Consider the following 11,382-nt stretch of genomic DNA (forward strand, 5'->3'; position numbering starts at 1 on the left):
GGTGAGAAAATGGGACAGAACTTTCCAGAACGGAGTAACCAAGAATGCGGGTTGACAGGACGAGTTTGTCATGCGTCGCAGACAGATACTATGGATCGGCAATCTATGGTTAATTTAAAAAAAAAAATGAATAAATGAAATAGATTTATCTGATGCAATTAACCCAGGAACGCGATGAGACTAATTAACGTCATTGGGGAAAGTGAATCATCTTAAAGTAAGTTAACTATTGGGCTAATACTTTATATCTGACAACGTTGGTTTCAAAATATACCAATAAGTTATATTTACAGTACATTTTTTCGTTTGTAAGGTATAATGGTACAGAGAGGCGAGGCAGCCGAGTCGCGTAGCGACGATGGTGCCCCGCCTCTCTGTATCCATAAATACTTTACAAACAAAACAAAAGTATCTGTAAATGTTTTGTGTCATGGTTAATTTGCATAATCGCACGAGCTATGACGTCATAAAGTCCATCCTTGTATAGCACAAGCAACAAGGCCGAAATGCATTAAAAGAAATATCCGAGAATTCAACATATTTCCAAAATTGCCAGATATCATTCAATTTTAATTGATTTGTGTCTTGTTAAATATTTCTGTGTTATCTGAGCACATGAATGCTTGATCTTGCTTGTATTATTTTCAAAGCACATATTGATGCTGGAACTTTTCATTACTTAATAAAATTTTGTTGGGTTTTCTTTAAATGATTTTAAATCAAAGTGCTGAAGTACTGACGGGAGTTGATTTTATAGATTATCATTTATTCAAAATCAACAATATGTGATTTTGCATGGCAAGAAGTATCAATAATCGAAATATTTCTGAGAAATTGTATGGATCCAGGCAAGATTGAACTCTTGTCTTCTTCAACCAAACGCTCGGCTGTCTCCGTTTATCTCCGACAAGCAAGAGAGACTCTGTTTTGTCGGATATTAACGGAGACAGTCAAGCGTCTGGTTGAACGAGACTACATTGAACTCTAGCGTAGGAATACATACGACTTAAAAAAAAATTTCTAAACAGTTTGTACAATTTAAAATCTTACTATTTTCATGGTATTAATAAAAAAGTTTTCTTGAAAAACAATTTTTCAGAATACATAGCATCGAATTTATCGATTATTTTCAAGAACTAAGTGTTGTCAGCGGTATTGATTTGTGCTTAGGTCCAAACACTGTTTCACTTTCGCTTTGCCCGAGTAAGTGCATAGGAGAGTTGATTAAAATCAACTCCCAAAAATGTGTGTTTCATGTTTGTGACATGGAAGTTATTGTACAGTACTGTGGAAGTTATTGTACAGCCAAGCCCCGCATACTTGAAGTTATTGTATGTTGGAATTGTGCCAAAGGCTTTCTGTCTGATTAAAGAATTGGCAGCATCAAAGGAAAAAGTACTGCACCATGACACAAATATGCATACCCTGGCTTTTTCATATTTAACATGACGGATTAGTAGTAAACCTTATACGTTAATTTCTTAAAAATCATTCATTTAGAGATACGACGCACTAAATACCCACTTATTGGTTTGAAATAAAAATTTTAAAAAGTTTGGTTTTTTTTAGATAGCTGAAAAAAATGAAGACCACATAGGCCTACAAGTAAACTATAGTATATCGTCCATTTCAGTGTAGAGTTTTCATCCCTGTCTACTATTCTAAATACCCAACTATGCAGTTTTTTGTTGTTTTTTTATTTCAAATCTAAAGAATTTAATGTTAAGATTTAGCAATTAAAAAAATTTGGACACAGTATAAAAAAAATTGAACTAAAAATAAGGTTCTACATACATGTATATATTAAGCATTGTATCACTTTATTGTGTAAAGCGTTAAATCCCGCACTTTCGTGGGATATCATCTAGTTCACTAAAAATGAAGGCATTTTTCAATTCCTCCATGTTTTTCTTAGTGTGCCGAAAAAAACGTTAAATTGAATTAAGACGTCTGCACGTGTACCGCCTGCTGCAGCTGGGCATCAAAGACGTCACCTGCACGTGGTTAAACTCATGTCTGCTTGATTAACAAGTCCACTCTTGTTTACAAATGACATTTTGATTTTTTAACAAAGGCATGTTTGACCTGTAAAAAACGTTCTACAGACACCAAATAATATTAATTTGACTTTTCTTTTCAATGACTTACATGTACAAAGTACATTTTACAGATTAAATATTATTTTCTTTAAAATACTTTTGAAAGTTTGAACACGCCTTTGGTGAATGGTTTGTTTCAAATTCATTTTTTAAGGTTCTTTACTTATTGCCATTTGATCGGGGTTTTTTTTAGTTCGCCTGATCTAAAGGCTCAAGTGAGCTTTTCTGAGCAAGATTTGTCCATTGTCTGTTGGCGTTGTAGTTGTAAACTTTTCATATTTTCAACCTCTTCTCCAGGAACAATGGGTGGATTTCAACCAAACTTGAGGAGCTCAAATTTGTGTTGAAGCATCCTCAGGTAGTGTAGATTTAGATTTAAGTTTGTTCAAATCATGGTTCTTGGGGTAGGGTGGGGCTAGGATAGGGAAAAAGGTTTTACATAGGAATTTAAAGAAAAAATCTTTTAAAAAAATCTTCTCAAAAACTATTAGGCCAGAAAAGATCGTGTGGAAGCATCCTCAGGTAGTGTAGAATCCAGTTTGTTCAAATCATGGGCCAAAATAGGGGAATCGAGCTTTGCACAGGAATATACAGAGATCACCTTTGAAATCTTTTTTTTCTCCAAAAAACCATTAGGCCAGAAAAGTTCTTCGTGTGGAAGCATACTCATGTAGTGTAAATTCAGGTTTGTTCAAACCATGGTCTTCGAGGATAGGGTAGGGCCACAATGGTGGTTGAAGTTGTACTTTGGAATAAATAGAGAAAATCTTTAGAATTTCAGGAAAAACGTATCTTAGAATATGTGTAATCTGATGTTTCTAAAACACTGTTCAAAACCATATGATGCGGATTTCGTTTCCGTGGAAATTGATAAAATGCTTGTGTCCTCTTATTTTTTCATTGAAACTAAAAAACCCCGCGAAATAAAAAAAAACCTGAAATCAATTATGATGTCATATAAATTTTGACGTCATAACTGAAATAAAGGGTAGTTGGTGTTATGTCACAATGAAAATGTGTGAGTTATCTCCCTGTAACCGCAAACCTTACCTTAAGGTGGGTTGCGGGTTTGCTTTCGTCATCAAATTCTGTACTCAATTTAGACAACTCGACTGGCTGTTTTGTGCACATTTGTTTATGACGTCATAAAGGAGACATCTCAAGGTTTCCCGCTTCACATTTTCTGACGTCAAATGCTCTTAGTTATAATAACGAAATTCGATTTAGGTCTATAGTGTAAATAATAAAGTAGTAATTCATACCAAGTCTTAGTTTTCATGTAAGAAACGTAAGTTGGAAATGCAGATTGGAAGCAATACATCATAACTACGTAGATTAATATGTTTTACGGTGCTACTGTTCTGGCGAGCGCAGCAAGAATTACACATACCTTGCATCATTGTCAACTTATAGTTTTATGTAGGTATCAACGAACGTCAAAGAATTTTTGAGAGAGTATATTGCTCTACAATAAGTATGCCAAAGGTACTAATTTTAATGGTTATGATACATACAGCGCAACCCCCTACCCAGAGAGAGAGAGAGAGAGAGAGAGAGAGAGAGAGAGAGAGAGAGAGAGAGAGAGAGAGAGAGAGAGACCGGTTTCTGTTTGTTGGTGTGTAATTTCCCACTTTTAAATTTGATGGTCTGACTATATGCAATATCTATATAATTTTTTAACTGTTTATTTTTTCATTTAATTCCTTTTTATTTAGTTCAAAATGTCCTATGGTTTATTTCCTCCCTACTCATATACTTACCTGCCTACTGTACATGCATGGACAATTAGCTTAAAAATGGATGATATGACAGTAAAGTATGGCTCTTGCTAGTATGGATACATATAAAATCTCTATATTAAAAAAAAATAAAAACAAATCATATGTCAATAAGGCAGGTATCGCAGTCTATACTGAAATAGCCAGTACACTGATTACAGATGTTTGATCCACCTCTAAATTTATCGCGGGAAATATAGCGCGAGTGCACTGTGACGTCATCCATGACTTTGTTCGTCTTTGTTTACGTTTCTCGACTCAATACGGAGGTATGGAAGCATGTAACAAATCTTTTGAGTCTCGCCAAAGCATATGCGGTACCCAAACGTGTCTTCAAACTTTAAGTCACTGTAAATTACGAGTTAAAAGACGGCCATTTTTGGCATAGCACCACGGGTGAAAAAATTAGAGAGCATTATGGGACGTAGACAAAAAATTTTGTTTGATGAACTGTAGGTTTAGCTCGTTCTTTTTCCCGTGCACACTGGTTCTTAGAGCTCGCTTCGCTCGCTATTAGCAAGAATTGGAGCGTTACTTTTTAACTCCTTGTGAAATCGTCCATAAAAGCTAAGTAATGACAGTCATGTAGTCTCAAACTTGAGAGAGAGAGAGTGAGAGAGAGAGAGAGAGAGAGAGAGAGAGAGAGAGATGTGGGTTTGGGTAGGTAATAATTCTTCAAAAGAAGAAAAACTAACAAGCATTTATAGTAAGTATATCGTAACTATTTTGACCGATAAAAGGAAGGAGCAAAGCAGGGGAATTAAATTTTCTAAATTAGTTGCGAAGATTTTGATAACCAAAATAAAAGTCAATATCTTACAAATATATCACCCGTTTTCTAGATTTGAGACTATTCGCATATATTTACATTAACATTTAACATTACATTTGACAAAGAGAACGTGGTAATTGGGAACCTACTTAAAAATTTGGTACCACCCTTTCCTCTAAATTTTTGATATAAAAAATACTATGCTCTGCATTTTATGATTTAGAATAAGAGGGCGAAAGTGGGCTTTTTATTTTAATATTCTTAATATCAACTATAAAAATCTGTTTAATTTAAAAAAAAATGTCTTTATAATACAAAAGTAAAATTAAGAACTATTGTTTTTCTAACGCCAATGCTAAGCGGGGGTACACAGGAGGCCCTATGCCTTCGAATTCATAATAAAAATATGCTTTTTTTTTATCTGCGCGTTATTTTCATTCTCTCCAAAATTGCTTTTTAAAAAAATGTAAGCTTCTAGTTTAAACTTAAGAAGTCTAAATTTGATTTTTAAGTGATGTTATCACTAAATAAGTGGAATGGGTTAAAAATAAATGACGTCGTACTCACGACGTCAAATACGAAAATACGGCAATTTTCAGTAAAATTATTAAAAATAGAGATAAAATAGCAAAAAATCTAGCGAGAACACATATCATTTTTTTACATAAATTTATTTTAAATCACTTTTTCTTTACGCACAGAAACGGTTGACAAATTTGTCTAAACTGTTTAAGAGTTACTTGCAATTCCTCAAAATAACTCTATCTTGAAAAATGCTCATTTCCCTATGTATTCATTAGAAAAGCGTCAAAACAACACCATCAACAATACCAAGTTCAAGGCGGTATTGCATAAAAACAGCGTAGACAAATTTGATAAATATTTTATATAATGAACTGTAAATCCTACAGAACGATTTGACAAATTTTCAGGGTATGCTTTCTCGTAAGATTTTTTATGGGGTAAACCCGCGACCCACCTTAATACTAAGCGTAAATAGATGAGTATTGAATATATAGTGACAAACTGACAGAAGGCATAGTAATTCAGTGTAGAGTTTTCATCTCTGTCTGCTATTCTAAATACCCAACTATGCAGTTGTTTGTTGTTGTTTTTTTTTTTCAAATCTAAAGAATTTAATGTTAAGATTTAGCAATTAATATAGCATTGAATCATGATTTTTTGAAGTATACACTCTCATAACTGCAGCGGTGTGTGCATACAAATTGAGTAACGCGCGTTAGCGCGTTATGAAAATTTGTAGACACACACCGCTGCAGTTATGAGAGTGTATACTTCAAAAAATCATGATTTAATGCTTATATTTACATTTTTTTTAACTTCTTGCCTTGTCTGCAAATGTGATTCATACCTTAAAATTCCTATCTTATCCTAAGGGTAAGTTAATATTAATGTTAGAGCCACAGTAACAGCCACAAGCGTGAACTTTGATTTTCGCTTGTGACGTTGCAGTTTACAGCGTTCAACGTTTGTGACGTCATAATAAAACTCGTCAATTTGACCTTTGACTACTTGTTGCAATTAGAGGCATTTAAACATCACGGAATTTAATGAAAAAACACAGTAGAATGTAAATATAATACTTTTGAAAGTTTGAACACGCCTTTGGTGAATGGTTTGTTTCAAATTCATTTTTGAAGTTCTTTACTTATTGCCATTTGATCGGGTTTTTTTTAGTTCGCCTGATCTAAAGGCTCAAGCGAGCTTTTCTGAGCAAGATTTGTCCATTGTCTGTTGGCGTTGTAGTTGTAAACTTTTCATATTTTCAACCTCTTCTCCAGGAACAATGGGTGGATTTCAACCAAACTTGAGGAACTCAAATTTGTGTTGAAGCATCCTCAGGTAGTGTAGATTTAGATTTAAGTTTGTTCAAATCATGGTTCTTGGGGAAGGGTGGGGCTAGGATTGGGGAAAAGTTTTTACATAGGAATTTAAAGAGAAAATCTTTTTAAAAATATCTTCTCAAAAACTATTAGGCCAGAAAAGCTCGTGTGGAAGCATCCTCAGGTAGTGTAGAATCCAGTTTGTTCAAATCCGGGGAATCGAGCTTTGCACAGGAATATACAGAGATCACCTTTAAAAAATTTTAAAAACCATTAGGCCAGAAAAGTTCTTCGTGTGGAAGCATACTCATGTAGTGTAAATTCAGGTTTGTTCAAACCATGTTCTTCAAGGATAGGGTAGGGCCACAATGTTGGTTGAAGTTGTACATTGGAATAAATAGAGAAAATCTTTAAAAATTTTCTCAAAAACCAGTTTGCCAGAAGAGCTCAAATTTGTGTGGACGAATCGTTAGATAGTGTATATTCACGTTGTTTCAAATCATGATTCCCAGGGTATGGTGGGGCTACGAATCGTAGCCTACGTAGCCTACGATGGGGGGGGGGGCTGTCAAATGTTTACATAGGTAGATATAGTGAAAAATCTGATGAAAAAGCATTCAGCCAAAAAATCTGAAACTTTTTGAAAAGGCACAAATTGTACAGATTAAAGTTTGATCAAACCATGATTCCTTGGAGAAAAGTGGGACCACAAAGGCGGAATTTTATAGAGGACTAGAGCAAATACAGATACTAGAACAACAAAAGGGCCTACCGTAAATAATTATGTGTGGAAAAAATCGATAGTTTATTCTTAACTTTTTGTGCAAGATCTACTGTACTTAATTGTCAAGATATTTTGATTTTATACTGTAATATATTCAGAGTTTATAGTTATTGTTGTTCAGACGGAGGCTTTATCATTAAAACAGTTTTTCGCCCTGTTTATACAATAACCTTTAGTGGTTCGGTGACATCAGTGTTTGAAATTACATGAGAATCACATGAGATTTTAGTGAGCGTGTTATTATGCACCACCACCCCCTTTCGAAGAAGTGAGGGCATATTGCTTTGCTGCTGTCCGTCTGTCTCTCTGTCGGTCGGTCGGTCCACCAACAGTTTTCGTTCATTTTTTTCGCAGATGTTGCACATGTTGTAATGAAATTTGGTATACAGATTTATCGTAATAATATCTAGATCAATTTCGATTTTGGGTACGATCGAGTAATTTTAGACAGAGTTACGCCCCTTAAACGTATACAGTTTTCGTTAATTTCCTTGTTAGGGTTGTACATATTAAAATGAAATCTGGTGTACAGATTTATCATTTTAATATCTAGGTCAAGCATGATTTTGAGTACGATCGAGCAGTTTTCGACAGAGGTATGTCCCTTGAACTTAGAAAAATTCCAAAATTCCAATTACATGTGTATTTGCAGTTTCCGTTGCATGCGCCTATTGAAATGAAATATGGTGTACAGAATTATCATAATAATATCTATTGCAAGTTGATTTTGGGTACGATCGGGCAGGAGGGAGGAATAAGTATTTCACAAACATCTCTTGTTCAATTAAAATCTTCATATTTTGCCAATTATAAAGTAGATTTAATAAGTATACTTGTTTAGCACTGAACCACCTTAACCTTAGGCACAGGGGCATCTTATCTGCTCTCTGTGATATATATAGCAGAGCGGATAAGATGCCCCTGTATTGGACACTTCCATATTGTAGTTCTTACTTTCTATCGAAATAAACAATAAAATCGAGTATCATATTAGTTATCTAACAGGGTGTTGCATTTGGTTAGAGTGTAACTTTAGAATCTGTAAGTCACGAGGTTGAATATCAATAATGAAAATTCGAATGTTATTATAGGAAGAAAGCGAAAGTTAGCCTAAGGTTTTTTTATTTAAAAGCGGGGGTGGGGACATGTAGCAAATGTTTGTGATGCTAAAGTGGCGTTTAAGGATCGAGAGTACTAATGCGTGCTTCCCCATTCTCCCATCATCCGATCGAGCTTTACGCTCAAACAGTAAAGCTTGCTCTAGTTGCAGAATATAATGCTCCCGTAACAACTATCTGTATATGGTTCATGACATGAAACAAAACAAAGTCGTTACCCGTAACAGCTATCTATATAACATGATCAAAAACGAATTCTAACGACTGGTTTAAGGCATACATGTACCTTATACCAAATAAAATGGGAAAACATTAATTCTTGAAAATTAAGTTGGTGTTTATTGTAATTATGATGAAAAAGAATTATTGTTTTAATTAATACACATTATATTATTACACGTATTACAATTGTGCAATATCGGTATATGCAATCGGTAATATAATAAAACAGCAAATATCTTAATATAAAAATTTTATATAAATCTTATAAAATAGAAAAATTTATAGAAAATAGTAAAAATATTTGGCACTCCATAATTCCATCATTGCATTCATAACGAAGCAATTTTTCTCAACTTTATCATCGATATCATGGAAACTATGACATCATATTGTTCATCACAGCGTCATCATCATCATTTTTCGTCATCAACATGGCACGATTAAGGAGCAATCATGAATGTTTCTTAGGGTTACAATTCGTTGTCATTTATCCATCCAGCACAGGGGAGATCGCAGGATTTAATTTACGTGCAATGTAGGAGTTCATTTTAAAGAATCTTTTGGACGAGCAGTTCATCGGGAATATTTCAGCAGCACTTTCAGTTCACAGTCTATGTTAATCGCCACTGGTTGCAATTTTAAAATGGGCAATTACTACCAAGTGTATAGGAAACCAAAACGCATTGCAAAATTACACGGATAGTTTTCAGTCGAGCAGTGGGCGGATGAAATCGATTTTCCGCTTTAAAGAGAAAGACGGATGAAGATGCTGACAAGGTCGCGATCCACATCCATCTGTAAGAAAATAAATGGATTTTTTATATATTTAAGGTATATAAATTTCGAGTTATTTGGGTCCAACTTTTTAATACATATATGTTACAAAAATTGAATACTTACACTTGTGTTCCCGATATCGTTGTTTTTGGTCTAATACAAAAATTTTTTAGCAAAAATGAAGTTAAAATAATAAATGATATCTGTTAAAAAATGATGCATATATGCTGCATTAAACATTCTGTCGACCGGTTTAACTAAACAACGCCCTATGTATCTTACCTTCTTTGCATGTGTATGTACATCATCGTCCATCTCGAGAGAGGAAGCGCCTCGCTTCTTAATCCAATTGGGCAGCGCCATCATTGGAGCTGACGGTTTGGTTTGTCTTTTTGTCTGTCCCCTCATCTGCAACAGACAGACTTCTGATTTCAAAACATCTTTAATATGAACAATTCATTTTAATAAACAACAGACTACTTGTAATACAAAACAGTTAAGCGACTGAAACATGCATGTACAACTTTATTTGGAAATAAATATTTGAGCTTTTTCCTACCAAGATTTATCATATGTAAGTGGTATTTTTTTCGGGGTAGAGGGTACAACTTAGGTTTTCTTATTTCGATCCTTTAACGCCATATATACTTGATATGCATGAGTATATTATACTTACAGCTTTTAGGACGGTTCTGGTGGCCATTTTTTGGTTTCCATATACATGTATGTACCAACTGGTGCCAGATTCAATATCCATCTGTAAAGTGATTTAATATGAAAAATGTTTTAAAATTGTGTGTAGGAAATGAATAAGGGCAACATATAATATAGATAAAATAAAATAATGAATTTATGATGATACATGTACATGTACTAACCAGCTCAACTGATCTGCCGCAGGAATCAAGTGTTTTCGCCTAAAAATTAAATCAAAAACAGAATTAACTATCTCTGCACAGATTGCAACAATTTAATGATATGCAAAAGTTGATCAATCAATGAAATAATTAATTTGTCTGGGACTGTAAATATAATTACCCCCCCCCCCCCAAAAAAAAAAAAATAAAAAATTCACCAAAAAAAGTGTAAGCTTAAGTATTTTAGAGTGAACTTAGAAAGCAATAAACATTCCTTGTGTTTTGCAGTAAAAACAAAAGTAGTCTATATGATTCAGTCTATGTATGTTTTGATCCGCTGTCATTTGCCTAGCAGTAGCTCGCATGGGGACTCTAAATATTTAACTTTGATCAGATTTAGTGAACTATTATAGTAAAACAATAATTGTGAAGACAAAATACCTTTTTGGCTACACGCTTGCAATTTGCTTGATCTAGTGATCGTTTCATTGTAAAGTTTTCTCTCCTCTTCACAATCAATATAGCATAGGTTGGTAACCACAAATGCTTATAACATATTATTGTCAACGTCATCTATTTATGACGTCATAATCAACATTCGGCAAATATATTTGTAAGGGTATTTTCGCGTTTTTCAACCTGGATTTAGGCTTAGGCCTTCTTATATTTCAAATAAAAATCCTTAGTTAATTGAATGAAATCAGACACAAAATTCTGATTGATTATTGAAAATAATCGAACAATACTGACATGTATTAATATCAAATTTGAAATTGCTGAGTGTATGTGTGGGTTTTTACATTAAAATTATGCCTGCTCCTTCTGTGAGTCTAGATTTAAATTCTATTCTAATTTGTTACTTTTTTCATTGGATTTTCCTTTTGAATTTTCCGAGTGTAATGTTATTTGGGGTTGTTTTTTTTTGGGGGGGGGGTGGGGTGGGGGGTGGGGGTTCGTTTCTGTAAATTGAATATTTTTGCATCCTTCTAAACGTTTCTTTGCCGTTAAAGTTAATAGAACTTTGCGACTATCGATGTCAAATGATTTAAAATGAATGGTGTCAACACACTTTTCCTGATTACATGTATGAACAATTACGTCTATAGTTTATTTACAGCGTTAATTCCTAAG

The 11,382-nt window shown here is 34.0% G+C and overlaps 1 protein-coding gene across 1 annotated transcript; it reads right to left on the reverse strand.

Annotated features, from left to right (window-relative positions):
- Positions 1 to 9,361: 9,361 nt before the first annotated feature.
- On the reverse strand, positions 9,362 to 10,740 carry LOC128187884 (uncharacterized). Its single transcript, XM_052858536.1, has 6 exons — positions 10,693 to 10,740; positions 10,273 to 10,311; positions 10,071 to 10,151; positions 9,677 to 9,802; positions 9,518 to 9,547; positions 9,362 to 9,412 (listed from the first exon to the last, which is right to left on the reverse strand). Exons 1-6 carry the CDS (start codon positions 10,738 to 10,740, stop codon positions 9,362 to 9,364), a joined length of 375 nt encoding a protein of 124 aa, XP_052714496.1.
- Between the last annotated feature and the right edge of the window lie 642 nt (positions 10,741 to 11,382).

The sequence above is a fragment of the Crassostrea angulata genome, chromosome 6 (genome assembly GCF_025612915.1).
Source record: "Crassostrea angulata isolate pt1a10 chromosome 6, ASM2561291v2, whole genome shotgun sequence".
Lineage (NCBI taxonomy): Eukaryota > Metazoa > Mollusca > Bivalvia > Ostreida > Ostreidae > Magallana > Magallana angulata.